General features: G+C 41.3%; 1 protein-coding gene across 2 annotated transcripts in view; it reads right to left on the reverse strand.

Annotated features, from left to right (window-relative positions):
- The window catches only part of LOC144753369 (cGMP-dependent protein kinase 2-like), a 1,794,633-nt gene that overhangs the window by 1,417,215 nt on the left and 361,788 nt on the right, over positions 1-15,630 (reverse strand). For both annotated transcript variants that reach the window (XM_078641085.1, XM_078641086.1), the window contains exon 2: positions 6,392-6,558. In XM_078641085.1, the coding sequence (XP_078497211.1) occupies positions 6,392-6,558 (167 nt within the window). The remainder of the gene's footprint in view (positions 1-6,391; positions 6,559-15,630) is intronic.

Genomic DNA, 15,630 nt, shown 5'->3' on the forward strand with positions numbered 1-15,630 from the left:
GACAAAAGCAACATGGACACTGTCACCTGGAGGCTTTCAACCTCTCATGCAATCCCATCCCTTCAAGATGACTTTCTAAAGTCTTTAATCCTGTAATCTAGTCATTAATCTGGTGCCGCTACACCTCCCTCACCTTGACTTCGGCCATCCTTCTCTCACCGCTGATCAACGCTCCAGCTAGTTTGGCCCATTACATAGACCTCAGGGTAGTGCACTAGCTGGTCATCTCTCGTTTATCATTTCTACTTTCATCAGGGGCTCCCTTTCAGACTGAATTTAAATGAAAAAGGTTTAGCAGAAGAAAAAGAAAAAACAGGACAATTTTGTGTGAGTTCCGTGAAGTAACACAAAGTAAAAGACAGCAAATAGAAGTGTTATCATCAGTGAAGAAAGTAAAAATAGGCACTTATGATTTAGCAGAGGGCTCAGTGGTCAGAGCACCCCGAAATGAACTCAGGCACTTATGATTTAGCAGAGGGCTCAGTGGTCAGAGCACCCCGAAATGAACTCAGACTTCTTTCAGCAATTATTGTTTGATATTTGCTCAAAGATTCACACCCCAAAAACTATCTTAATTAACCTTTTTTTAAATAGAGCAATGTTTTGCCTAAGTCTAATTATACCTCATGGAGAGTAGAAGAGTAAACATGATGGTGGTCTCTGCAAGGGCATCATGGGACTGTGGAGGCAAGCAGCAAATAACTAAAAGGGAGGGCAATAAAAGCATGCTCAATTGTTAATAATCCATGCATGGTCGCCTAAGTAATTTTGTTCTTTTGTCACAGAGCACTTCTTCTGGCAGACGGAGTGCTTCTTATCACTAGAACATGTAGTACCCTTCTCACAAGGATCCAACCCCCACCCATCATTCCTTTCATTGGAGCGCCAGTTACACCAGAACAATATCTTGCATCTCTCTCTTCCTCCCTCCCTCTCTCTCTTTCCACCCACTCTTCCTCCAGGAGTCAGTCATTTGTTCCAGCCGTCTTGTCTGATTCTCCATAGGAATGAAGCCCCCAACTCCCTGAGGTGTGGTGTGGTGTGATGTGAGTTCTATATGCGAGGTTGAGGGTGAGTCTAGCTGCCAGGTTCTGGATAGTTTGTAGTCTTCTGGTGATCTGTTTGGTGATGCAGGCATGAAGGGTTTTCTCATAGTCCAACTTGGTAGTAACTAGGGCGTGAGTAACACTTTTTCTGGTGCTGCTTGAGAACCATTTGAATATATTCCTCAGCATTTTCAGGGTGTTGAAGCAGCATGCAGTGATGGTATAGACTTGCGCGGTCATGTCCATTTAGCTGTTGCAGGCGGTGAACTTGTTTCTTGTGTTGGGGGTCCTGTCCGAGAAGGAGAGTATGAGTTGTATGTTGTTGACGTAGGAGAGGATTTTGATGTTGTGTGCGCTGATTTCACTGGCCGGAAGTATCATGAATGTATTAAAGAGGGTGTGGCTTAATGATGAACCTTGAGGCAATCTTCAGATGAGTTTGCTGGGTTCTGAGGAGTAAGGTGCCAGGATCACAATATATGTTCTATCTGTTAAGGAGCAGATCCAATGAAGTGCGGGGTCCATGAATATCAATCTTGTGCAGGTGCCTTTTAAGAATGCGGTAAGAAACTGTATTAAGTGCTGCAGAGTGGTCCAGGAGAAAGAAGATTTCTGTGTTTATTCTGTTGGAAAGCAGGGCTGGGTCCGTGGATGGTTTGTCGAGCTGGGGCATAATGTATTCCCAATTATCCGGGAACGTGGCTGAGTCGATGGAGTCATTGAGAATGAGTGTTAGAGCTTCGCTGATCTGTAAGAGACCTTTAGTGAAGGTGTGTGGGGGACAAGGGATCAGTAGAGCCCCTGAGTGGATCGACTTCATGGCAGTGGCGTCTTTGATAGTAGTGCTAGCGGCCACAATGTCACAGTTCATTCTTCAGCTGTGATGGAATTTGAGTTGTGACACTGACGGGGTCTAGTTGAGGGTTGAAGTTGAAATATATTTAGAGGTGATTTTGTCACAGAAGAATTCTGAGAGTTGTTGCAAAAGTCTTGCAAGGGGGTGATGTTGTTGAGCAAATCTTTGATGATGATGGCGAAGACTTCCTTGCTGCTGTTTGTGTTGGTGTGGGTGTGATTTACAAGATCGGCGCATTTGGTGTTCCGTATCTGCTGTTGGTAGCGTCATAGTAAGAATTTGAAGTTACCTTTATCTGTGCTATCTTGATTTTTTCTCCATTTGTGCTCCAGTTGCTTGTTGTGTTGTTTTGTCAGCAAGTGGGTAGATAGTTCTGAAAGGGCAGATTGCAGAATTATCATTCCCACGTAATTTAAAAGTTGAACAGGAACACTGTATGGCTGGGGTATTACACCCAGAGATTACACCCAATGAAAAAAGGCACATTTTCTGGGAGAAATACACTGAAAAGCATGAGCGAATCAGCATGGAAAGTAAAATTTGATTAATTGAATATGGAAATGCTGAATTGGGAGGGGGAGCGAGTGGTAACGGGAGACCTCAATTGTGTTATGTATTACATCATCGACACAATCAGAGGTTGTGATACCCATAGAATGCGGAAGACATGGGCAGTAATTCTATAATTGGGGTGCCTGCAGTTCATTAAGGATGTATGGAGATATTTGTATCCAACTATTCCGGGATATACGTATTATACTGTCCCACACCAACTCTATTCTAGAATTGATATGGCATGGGTGGGATCAAATAATGCTGACGTCAGATCTGGAAGTATGCCCACGCGTCACGTCTGATCATAATCCTACATTATTATTTTTTAGGACCATAGCAGGATGTAAGACACTTAGACATTTTTCTTTTCCTAGATACTTACTTTCAGATAATGTATACTTAGCTAATATCAGGAAACAGCTTGATTTAGTCTTTAAAGAAAATATTGGGTCAACTTCTCCGTTTATGGTTTGGGATACTTGGAAAGCAGTCACTAGAGGCATAACTCAACAATATGTATGGCAACAGAATAAAGCACGTAAAATCGCAAGTAAGGAGGCTATTCAAGTCATGCGTGGAGTGGAAGAACAACATGCAGAGGCAGTCTTGTCGGATACTAACAATCAAGAACAACTGCTTATCTCCTTAATAGATCTTAGACTAGTTACAAAGAAGACATTCAGGTAGAGAATTGCGGCAAGATTTAATAATCATTGTTTTAAGCAGTACGAATATGGCGAGCAAATAGGCAGGATTCTGGCCCATAAGGTTGCAGAGGATCGGGCTAAAACTTATATTAGAGCTGTAAAGGGAGCAAATGGCATTTCTTACTCACAACCTCAGGAGATTTTAGAACACTTTTCCAACTATTATCAAGAGCTATATACTCCAACTATTGCGCTAAAAGAGGAAGACATACAACGGTATCTCCAGGGTAGATACTTACCAACTTTGAATGAGAAGCATCAGCCTTATTGGAAAAGTATATCTCAAAGAAAGAGATAGACTTGGCAATATCCTCTCTTCCATCGGGTAAGGCAGCTGGGGAAGATTCTATACCCATTGCATTTTATAAGCTTTTTAAAGATCTTCTAACTCTACCATTTAGACTGGTAATAAAGTGTATTTGCATAAATGGTAAAATACCAGAGTCATGGAACATGACCCAGATAGTCTTTTTTCTGAAAAAATATAAACCCCCTGATAAGTGCAGCTCGTACCGCCCAATCTCACTTATCAATGCTGATGACAAAATGTTTGCAAAAATACTTGTGAATCGCCTTACCCCTGTTATGCCAGGGCTAGTATCTCCTCATCAACATGGTTTTATTTAAGGTAGGGATACCACAGCCCACGTTAACTTGGTGATCAGTGCTTTCGATATGGCAGGGATGCCAAAAAGGCTTTTGATAGGGTGGTCTGGGACTTCGTGTGGGCCATACTCACAATGTTTGGTGTTAAGGGACAATATAAGCAATGGATCCAAGCTTTATGTAATAAACCTCAAGCTAAACTAGAATACTCAGGCTTACAATCATCAACTTTTTCGATCCTCTGCAGTACTAGGCAGGGTTGTCCCCTCTCACCTTTGTTATTTGCTTTATACATAGAATCATTTATTTATGCTTTGTAGTCTAATTCTCAAATCACGCCATTAGTGGCAGGTGTAACTCTGCTTAATGTTATCGCCTATGCAGATGATATTACGGTTTTCACAATGGAACCAGACAGAGCAATACAGGTAATTGAGAATGAAGCATCAAACACAAATTCTTCTTAATTTTAAGTCGGGAGAATCAATCTATGGGGTTGCTATGTAGCTACTTATTTAGGGGTTAAGCTCTCTGTTCAGATAGACAGGATATTTTCTTTGAATTATGAATCTTTATTGAAATATACAGCTAGATCTTTAAAGAATTGGCATAAATTGCCTATCGGTATTATCGGACGCTCCATTATCATTAAAATAAAGATATTACCCACATTTTTTTATATATTTAGATCTATTCCTTTGCGATTCCCAACTCTTTTTTAAGCGATTAGAGGGTGATCTCAGCAGCTTCATTTGGGGCTATAGAAAAGCCCGTCGAGCAATAGATTTGTTAAAGCTTCCATATAAGCAGGGAGGGCTAGATTTTCCTGATTTTGAAATGTATTTTTGGTCTGCCTTTGCCGGTCGTTTTCGTACAATTTTTTTCATCAATTCATGTTGGGTGAGAATAGTAATATGATTTTGTTTAGAATCAATGACCTGAATTATTTTAAAAGAGTCAAGTTTCAGACTATACAGGATAGTGTATATATATATGGCGAGCTATCTCTTCTAGATGTAATATATAATTGTATCTGAAAAACTTCCCCTATGGGGCAATCGCTATTCCCAGAGGTGTTCCAAGATGTTGCTAGTAAATGCTGGGCTAGTTATGGGATTATCTGTCTTGGGTATCTTTTCAATTATAATGGCCTTGCATCCTTTAAGTACTTGAAGGTGCAGTTTAAGCTACCTGATCATATGCTCTTCAAATACCTCTAAATTAGAGATTGACAAAAACGACTAATTCTGAGATCTGGGATTGTTTGAATAAGGAGAAGACAAAATCTCTGATAAACCATATGGATAAATGCCTTATTAATTATAGACAAAGTGATTGTGAAAGATTGGCGGAACGCTAGAGTAAGAATCTGGGATAGGGGTTAATTCATTCGCCATAGAACAAGCACTAAGCATCATTGATGACTCAGTTCATTCTATCAATCCTGGAATTAGAGCTATTCTGGCAGCAGGTGGGTCAAGTATTCTCACAGAGACTGGGGATTGATTCACCTGTTTCAGTCATGGAAATTATGATTGGTTTTTAGAATACGAATTATAGACTTACGCGTCTATCTTTTATACTACTTGTAGCTGCTAGGCTGGTAATTGCCTGGGCATGGATTGCTCCGAAACCTCCCTCTATTAGTGATTGGAAGATGTTGGTTGGGGAAACGTGTGAAATGGAATATGCATTGGCAAAAATAAAGGGGTACTTGCTCTATGATAAAATTAAATGCAATATGGGGGCTTCTATTTTAATACAGGTCTTTGGCAATTTCGTGTTGCTCAATGATCTATATCATCCGGTTTTCAACACTTGCGTTATGTTTTTTTTTTTTTTTTCTCCATGTAAATATGTGTTGAGTTTGTTGCCCGCTTGTTGACAAATAAAAAGTGTTTGAAAAAAGGAATGTAACATTTCTGCAAGGTATACTCCAAAAAATGCATACTACCTGCTCAACGCTCCCTACCCCACCATATCAGTGATTGCGTGGGATAATTTGTATAATGATAGACCATTCTTAATGAGGGCATTTTATGTGAATCTAGTATTACTCGAAGTTTCACTCATCAATTGCAACAAACAGGCAAAAAGATTTTTTTGCAAAAAAATGTAACATTTGTGGGATTTGATTTTTCAGTGTTTCAAGTGATTATATAAGGGAGTGATGATGAGTGAAAGCCCCCATGAGTAAGTTATTTTATCACAGAGCACCTGCTTTCCGTTCCTTCAAAGAACCTGGCTGGAACTGAATTCCCCCACATGTGAAAGTTTGTTTCAAGAGTTTGTGTGTAATATTTACTTCTAAGAAATAATCAATCTTTTATGAGGGTTGCATTACAACTGTGATCATACATCGGGAGAGGAGTGTTAAGTATATTATTCAATTAATGATGCTATATAGTTTTTCATTTTATTTTGTTTTGATACCCTGCTTTAGATACTTTGCTTATGTTTAAGCTGTGGACTGTAGGACAGGCTTCCGGTTGGAAAAATCTCGCTGGTATCAATTTGGTGCGCAGACAGTGTACCATTAGTGCAAGTTTGATCAATGTGGGTTTTTTGTTTTCAAGTGCAATACGTTCAGTTTGATACATGTGGGTTTCTTGTTTTCTTACCAGCCAGGACATAGAGGTGGTTTCCTGCTGCCCCTTCCTGGATGACCACCTGCGCCTGCGTGTATGTTCTCTCATACATGCAGTCCACCATGCGTCGCCCGTGCGAGGCCTCCAGTTGTCTCAGGAAATCGTTACTCATGATGGCGCCCGTGATCAGCTTCTTGACACTAAAATGATAATAGCAAAACAATGTTAATTTACTTTATCCAGCTATTCCTTGCACATTTGCTTTTCCACATTCCCGAACCTGGCATAGCTTATTGTGCATTTATAGTACTGGAAGAGCAATAGACATAGTGGAGAGGCAGAGAACTACAGCATGATATCAGTTATATTCAACTCCTCCCTCGAGAACCGAGCACAAGCAGTACTATTTGTGTGCTATTTTTTGATGCTTTTTGTGTGAGGAGGCATCTCATTGTGATCGTTAACCTCTCCTTGTTATTGGATCAAGCACAAGCTTCTTTACAAACCATATTTAGATCTGCTGGGCATTTTTCAGCTCCCGGCTACTTCAACCTCATAACTTAGCATAGTAATATTTTGACCCAATCATTACCTTGATTCACCATTTTCTGGATTGGACCATTACTTGAATCTGACAATTACTTCAAGTGACCATTATTTTACATGGCTCTCATGACCAATTCAGCTAGCATTAGATTTGGTAAAGTATAAAAGCTGTTATAGTCATCTGTCATTTGGGCTGCCCTGTTCATCTCAGATAGAAATCACTCATAAAGGGATGTTTCACCTAGTAAACTTTGACCTTGTTTCTGCAGTACAGTTAAAGTCCCTCCTAACTGGGTTGGACTCCTGGCATGGACTCCTGTTTTAATAAAGCATCAACTTTTGATTAAATTGTGACAACAACTGGAGACCAAACCTACCGGGGTGGGAGACTGTAGAAAGAGAAGAAGGAAAACCTGAACTTCGACTGTATCTAATTGAATACATAGCTGTAGGTAATTGGGTTATTTGTTGTGCATGATGTGATGCCTGCACAAGTAATAGGTTCAACGTTTCTCCTAATGTGAACCAAGCACCCCAATGTAGCACTTGACTCTCAAGGTAGTGAAGCAGAGCAGTCGAAGGCCTACTCAGGGGAGGTGGTGTAGGCTAGTAATCACCATTCACTGGCACACAATAATAACATTGCATGATTGTCCAGTCAGTGCTTATTCCTTAGAAAAGGGATAATGTAACCATGAAGTAGATAGAAAATATCTTGGATTATTTTATGAAATCATTTGAACTCAATGGGACATGCCCCTCAAAATCACAGTGCCTCCAACCTATATCAGACAGCGCATTACATTATAGGGTGGTATCACTTTAGATCAAACAGACCTAATGGCTTTATCAAGGGTTTACCATATTATGAAAACAACAAACCACAGGGTAAAAACATCATAATATTGTGCGTAATTAAAATAATTAGTAATAACCAAGTGTAAATATTATTAATCTTAACAAAGCCTATGAACTTTGATCAATAATCACTGTCAATAATACTAGATTAATAAAGAATTTGAAAAATAACATACTGTGTCTGTGTGCTTTTTATATCCATTCAGGCCACTTAAAACACAACCATAAAAAAAGCCCCTAAAGAGCTCCACTTTCAGGCCACTTCAAAAGTAGCCATAGAATCAGCCACTAGAGGGTGCTGCATTACCAGCTGTACAGAAAGGTTCCTGCCTTGGGAATGCTTAAATAATGATGAAAATTCAAGAGGCTCATAGTTTTGTGACCCACAGCAATACAGGGTCAGTTTTTTTAAGTAACTTCTGTGGGGTCTGTTGCAACTCCTGCATCCCACGCAACCCTTATTTACTGTGTTAGTGGTGCATCTGCCAACCTTGTCCACCACATGGCAAGAAAAATATGCAAATAATACAGCCCTACAGGGCATTATGGGGCGTTCCAGCCTTGAGAAGTAAATATTTTATTAACAGCTATCCTCTGTGCTAGGGAAAGCTGCAAAGCTTTCTCTTTTGTTCTTGTTAAAAAAAAAAAGTCCGAGGTGCCCAGTCCCACCCAGGTACTCCGCCTTGCCTCCTTGTTGGGGCAGTTCTGGGAGCCGACCTCCGGCTGCCTCAGCCAGCTATCTACCCAGCCAACACTCCTTTATCCTGGTGCGGGTGCAGTCAGCGTGCTTCTCACCTGAATGTTCCATGTAGACAGGGAGTTTGTTATGTGGTAGCCGCTCGCTGCCCCAGACATGGACATGGGGAGCAGGAGCAAGGCCATCGTTAGTGGGAGCCCAGAGACTGGGTCCTAGGGCCCTTTTCTATTTGTTGGCGGGTGCGACAGTGCTCCCCTGATTTCCATTGATGTCAACCCCTGGAGAAGTGGGCCCCGCAGGGTTGAGAATGTGCTTAGAGATGGGGCCCCACATATGCCCTTTCCCTGGGTAAAAATGTAAAATACTCCTTGCGCCAATTCCTGGAAACTTGGGTGTAATTTTTAGGTGGGCAGCAGAACCTCATGAGCTCCATCGATCAAAATGGGGTTTGAGGTCACCAACTTGAAAAGACCGTAACTCTGACCCCGTTGGGCAGATTGATAAGAGCGTGAGCTTGTTTTACTCCTGGTGGCTAGCTATAGCCAACATGAGTAGTTCCAGCAGGCCTCCTGGCCTGAAAAGTGGTGTACCTTGCAGGGATCTGGTTCCACTCCCTTCTTGCACCAGCTTTCCTTCTAGTCTGTGTCTCTGGGTGCAGATCGTTCCACTAACTGGCATTACAGGGTTGTAAGGGGGCCTGCCTCACTGGTCTTTTGAGAGACCCAATGGTGCTGGGATCAGTTGGTGCAGAGTATTTGGTCCTTTGGGAGATGAAGGGGTTTCTCCTTCCAGTTGTGTATGGCTGTCGCTGTCCAAGGGCCTAGCATTAAAAAGCACAAAAAGCACAAACAGCCCTTTCTCACCCTTGTGCAAGAGTTTTTAAAGTGGGTAGGAAGTTCTAGAAGACAGGCAGTTTGGATATTCTTGGGGTGCCACATCATCTCTCCACCCTGTCCCAACCTTTCTGTAGACTATGCTGGGACTAACCCTTGGGCGTAGTTTGCGTAGTAGCGCTACACGAAGTTTACTTCGCCCTACGCGAGCTACGCAAACTGCGTAGTGCACTGTGCAAAATTCTGTTCGCACTGATTACACAGTGCCGGATGCTTGTCCGCACTGTGCAATCAGTGCAAACTGCATCTTGCACACTGCAAGCAGTTGTTTTCTGCCACTCAAGTAGATTTCTACTCAAGCAGCAGCTTTCTCAACGCGGACTGGTAGTTTCTCATCGCGAGCGGTCGCGAGCATACGTGACCACTCGCAATGAGAAACCTGACCTCCCCGCATTGAGAATCTCGCAGGGAGGTTTATTTTCCATGGTAGTGAGACAAAATATCGAAATTAAAATATCGATATACAATAATATCGATGTTTTAATTTCGATGGTATAGAATATCGATGTCCAGAATATCGACAGACAGAATATCGTTTTTTTAAGGTATGTATGTTACTAATATCGAAATTTACTAATATCGAAATTTTGTTTAGTGTTATGTATTTTATTATGTTGTTTATATGTTTGTTAAATATGTTTTGTAATGTATGTTTGAAAATTAGTAATTTTGTTTACTTTTTGCGTTTTAGTTTCAGAGCGGGTTGTGGGTTTATAGGGGAATAGGGTGGGAAGTAATTTAATAATAATTAATTAATTAATATATTTTTGTAAATATTTGTAATTAATAATTAATTGGTAATTAATTAATATTAATTAGTTAATTAATTTTTATATTTTTGTAAATATTTTTTATTCATAATTAATTGGTAATTAATTAATATTAATTAGTTAATTACATTAATTAGAGTTAATGTTTTAATATATATAGTTTTTTGTTATTCTTAATTAATTAATTGGTAATTAAATAATATTAAATAGTAAATTAAAATAATTAGAGTTAATGTGCTAATATATTTAATTTTTTGTTATTGTTAATTAATAATTAATTGGTAATTAAATAATATTAATTATTTAATTACATTAATTAGAGTTAATGTGCTAATATATTTAATTTTGTTATTGTTAATTAATAAAATTATTTATGTGTAGTGGGTTGTGTGTTTATAGGGGGATAGGGTGTGATATAATTAAATGTAATTAATTAAAGAGATTGTATTTATTTATTGGTATTTATTGTTAATTAATTAGTAATTAATATGTGTTAATTAGTTCATTTATAATTACATCAATTTAGTAATATTAATTGTTATTAATTGATTATTTGAAATTTATATTAATTGTGTTTTTTTGTATGTGTAGTGTGTTGTGTGTTAAAGGGGGAGTAGTGTGGGAAGTAATTTTTACCCCCATGCTATCCAACGCTTTCCCTACTGTTGCACCCTCTGGAGTGGGAATAGTAATTTAAACCCCTACGCTATCCAACGCTTTCCCTACTGTTGCACCCTCTGGAGTGGGAATAGTAATTTAAACCCCTACGCTATCCAACGCTTTCCCTACTGTTGCACCCTTTGGAGTGGGAATAGTAATTTTTACCCCTACGCTATCCAACGCTTTCCCTAATGTTGCACCCTCTGGAGTGGGAATAGTAATTTTTACCCCTACGCTATCCAACACTTTTCCTACTGTTGCACCCTCTGGAGTGGGAATAGTAATTTTTACCCCTACGCTATCCAACGCTTTCCCTACTGTTGCACCCTCTGGAGTGGGAATAGTAATTTTTACCCCTACGCTATCCAACGCTTTCCCTACTGTTGCACCCTCTGGAGTGGGAATAGTAATTTTTGCCCCTACTCAATCCAACGCTTTCCCTACTGTTGCACTCTCTGGAGTGGGAATAGTAAATTTTACCCCTACGCTATCCAACGCTTTCCCTACAGTTGCACCCTCTGTAGTGGGAATAGTAATTTTTACCCCTACACTATCCAACGCTTTCCCTACTGTTGCACCCTCTGGAGTGGGAATAGTAATTTTTACCCCTACGCATTCCAACGCTTTCCCTACTGTTGCACTCTCTGGAGTGGGAATAGTAATTTTTACCCCGATGCTATCCAACGCTTTCCCTACTGTTGCACCCTCTGGAGTGCGAATAGTAATTTTTACCCCTACGCTATCCAACACTTTCCCTACTGTTGCACCCTCTGGAGTGGGAATAGTAATTTTTACCCCCACGCTATCCAACAATTTCCCTAGTGTTGCACCCTCTGGAGTGGGAATAGTAATTTTTACCCCTACGCAATCCAACGCTTTCCCTACTGTTGCACTCTCTGGAGTGGGAATAGTAAATTTTACCCCTACGCTATCCAACGGATGTATGACGTTACAACGCATACTTTTACCACGCATACCTTTACAACGCGGTATTTACAACGAATACCGTTACAACGCATAGTGCTTAGAGGTGCTGGATAGTGGTAAGTATAATTTTCTATTCCAACTCCAGTCCCCGTGGACACTAGGGAAGGTGTTGGATAGAAAATTAAACTTATTACTTACCCTAGAGCGCCCCCCTAGCGCAATGCATTGTAATGGTATGCGTGGTAATACCTGCGTTGTAATGGTAGTGCGTTGTAAAAATTTCGTTGTAAACGTTGCATACCCTATCCAACGCTTTCCCTACAGTTGCACCCTCTGGAGTGGGAATAGTAATTTTTACCCCTACACTATCCAACGCTTTCCCTACTGTTGCACCCTCTGGAGTGGGAATTGTAATTTTTACCCCTACGCAATCCAACGCTTTCCCTACTGTTGCACTCTCTGGAGTGGGAATAGTAATTTTTACCCCTATGCTATCCAACGCTTTCCCTACTGTTGCACCCTCTGGAGTGGGAATAGTCATTTTTACCCCTACGCTATCCAACGCTTTGTCTACTGTTGCACCCTCTGGAGTGGGAATAGTAATTTAAACCCCTATGCTATCCAACGCTTCCCCTACAGTTGCACCCTCTGGAGTGGGAATAGTAATTTTTACCCCTACGCTATCCAACGATTTTCCTACTGTTGCAATATGTGGAGTAGGTATATATATTAATTTATATGTAGAGTTTTTAATTTATTTTAAATGTATATGTATTAGTTATAATTTTTAAATATGTTTTAATGTTTTTATTTAATATTTGTAAAATTATATGTATTTTTAAATTATTTTTACATTATTATTAATACATTTAAAAAAACGATATTTTTAATTTCGATATTTTTGTACTACGATATTAATTTTTCGATATTTTTGTACTTACCTTTATGAAGATATAACTCCGATATTTTTGATTTCGATATTTTTGTGTCGATATTTTTGTATGTAGATATTCTGTCTGTCGATATTATGTCATAGATCCATTTTCCATGCCTGTGATCAGCAACTTGATCTTGCGGATCGCAAAGGAGGAAAAAGTCTCCCCGTAATGTCATTTTGCGCGCTCGCGTTCGCCAACATGACGTTGAGGACCCCTAGCAAGCAAACAATTCCCACTACGCGTGTTTGCACTGTGCTATGTGCAATTCACATAGTGCAAAGTAGCGCAAACTATATGAGCATAGCGTAGTACTTTGCCCAGGGTTAGCTGGGACAGTTCAAGCTGGTGTTATCCAGGAGTCATTAGTCACATCTGCTCAGGGGCCTCAACTCCACCGTCACTGACATCACTGCCAGGGCCTTTACCTCCAAAGCTTCAAAGAGAAGCCCCCTCTTGCGCTGGCTCCAGTTTTCTGGACTTCCCTCTTTGCAGAGTGAGCCAGGCTGTCCTCCGGCCTGGGAAAGTGTGATAGGTAATTAGCTATAAAGATTTTCATCACCACGCCTTCCTCTGGAGCTAATGGAAGTACTTTTAATTACTCCTTTTGTGTGAGCGGTCTTAGTTTCCTCTGCTGGGAAGAGACACAATGTAGGTGGCAACCTTGGGGCACTTCCCCAACCTAAGGGGCTGTGAAACGTCTGAGGGGAGGGAGGCCTGCTCTAGTCAATCACTAAAACGCAAACTGGTGTGTAGAGGGGGGGGATAATGCTCTTCAGCTCACAATCTCCTTAGGTGCAGACTGGCCCAATTCACACTTTGCAGTTCCTATTCAGTCCTGCAGGTAAAGCTCAAATGTACAGCCACTATATAATGCCTTTTGCACATTTAAAAAAAGGTAATTGCAAGCATGTCTGTGCCAGTGATGGCCGGTAGGCAACCGTTTTTAACCTGGGGTGGCAATACAAAAGCTATACATCCATGGCTATGAACCAGCTATAGATAAATCATCAGCTATGTGTTGAATTGGACATGAGCGAGGACAGTAGTCACCCATGTTAAAAGAAGGCTTGCATTGAATGAACCACTTTCCACCGCATACCTGATTTGTCAGCTGGTAAGATGGTAACTTTATTAAGTCATGTAAAGAAAGCAAAAGCATTATGTTGGTTCCTTACTATACAGGGCAGCTGATGCGTTGATACCTTACACCCAGGGAAGGTGAGGCGTTGGTTCCTTACTGGCAGGAGAGGTGATGTGTTGGTTTTCAGACACGAGGGCTCTGTTCATTACTGCAGCACAGTTAATGAAGTGTTGACGTCGAGGGATGATGCGTCAAAAATCCAGATGCACTGAGTTGATGTGGCAGCTCTGATGCAGCAATGTAGGCGCTGCATCAATTTTGCAGCTGCGAGGCAGGCGTTGCATCGATTCTTCAGCTGCGAGCAGGTGCTACTTCGAAGTGAGTGCCATGGATGTTAGTGACACTGTGCTGAGAAGTTATGATGCAGGATTTTTCGGATGCACTGCAATGGCAAGCTGGGGCCTGCAGTGTAAGCCATAGTCGGCGCCTTCATTGGGAACCACTGTTCTGTGCAGGCAGCGGCAATGCGTTGATCTTGTGCAGTGATGTGTTGAGAAAACAGGCCCTGGAAATAGTTGCATGGATTTTCTCTTTAAGATGACCATTTAACACTTTCAAGGGCCCAGGAACTGAATTTGGCACCACTTGGCAAGTCAGGATTTTCAGCAGAAGAGCCCATGCACTGGTAGGTTAGGTATTTAATGACCCTGAGACTTCTTAACAGGAGACAAGGATGCAAAAGTCCTTGGAGAACCTTGGAATCAGAATGTAGAAGGCCAGCACAACAAAGCAACAAGCAGGGTGGCAGTCCCTCCTACAGCATCCAGCTCTGGTGCGGGTGCAATCAGTGTGCTTCTCACCTGAATGTTCCATGTGGGCAGGGAGTTTGTTATGTGGTGGCCGCCCGCTACTCCAAGACATGGACATGGGGAGCAGGAGCAAGGCCATCGTTAGTGGGAGCCCAGAGACTGGGTCCTAGGGCCCTTTTCTATTTGTTGGCGGGTGCGACGGTGCTCCCCTGTTTTCCATTGATGTCAGCCCCTGGAGAGGTGGAGCCCCTGGGCTTGAGAATGTGCTTAGAGATGGGGCCCCACGCATGCCCTTTCCCTGGGTAAAAATTAAAAATACTCTGAGCGCCATTTCCTGGAAACTTGCCCAGTCTGGGTGTAATTTTCAGGTGGGCAGCAGAACCTCATGAGCTCCGTCGATCAAAATGGGGTTCGAGGTCACCAACTTGAAAAGACCGAAACTTGGACCCCGTTGAGCAGATTGATAAGAGCCTGGGCTTGTTTTACTCCTGGTGGCTAGCTCTAGCCAACATGAGTAGTTCCAGCAGGCCTCCTGGCCTGAAAGTTGGTGTACCTTGCAGGGAGCTGGTTCCACTACCTTCTTGCACCAGCTTTCCTCCTAGTCTTTGTCTCTGGGTGTAGATCTTTCCACTAACTGGCCTTACAGGGTTGTAAGGGGGCCTGCCTCACTGGCCTTTGGAGATACCCAATGGTGCTGGGATCAGTTGGTGCAGAGTATTTGGTCCTTTTGGGGATGAGGTGGTGTGAGAAGTTGGCCTGATAGGTGATGTTTCCAATTCTGGAACCACCTGTTATCAGACCAAACAATCCCTTATGGTGTCTGGTTGTAAGTCAACCTTATTAGACAAGCTATCCTAGGGGTAGCATGGACTAAGCAGCCTAAAGGCTTAACTTAATAGGTCGTGTTAAGCGAGCTGTTTTACCACATACAATACTGTAATATCAAAGGAAAGGACACCACACAAGTATATATTATAAAAATATATGTATTTATTACTAAAAACAATCCCCAGTATTCTTTATGAATAAAGGGGCACAAGCGTTAAATCAAAAGCACAGTATAACATACAAAGTTGCACAAATATGGATGAGG

Source organism: Lissotriton helveticus, chromosome 5_1 (assembly GCF_964261635.1).
Source record: "Lissotriton helveticus chromosome 5_1, aLisHel1.1, whole genome shotgun sequence".
Taxonomy (NCBI): Eukaryota; Metazoa; Chordata; class Amphibia; order Caudata; family Salamandridae; genus Lissotriton; species Lissotriton helveticus.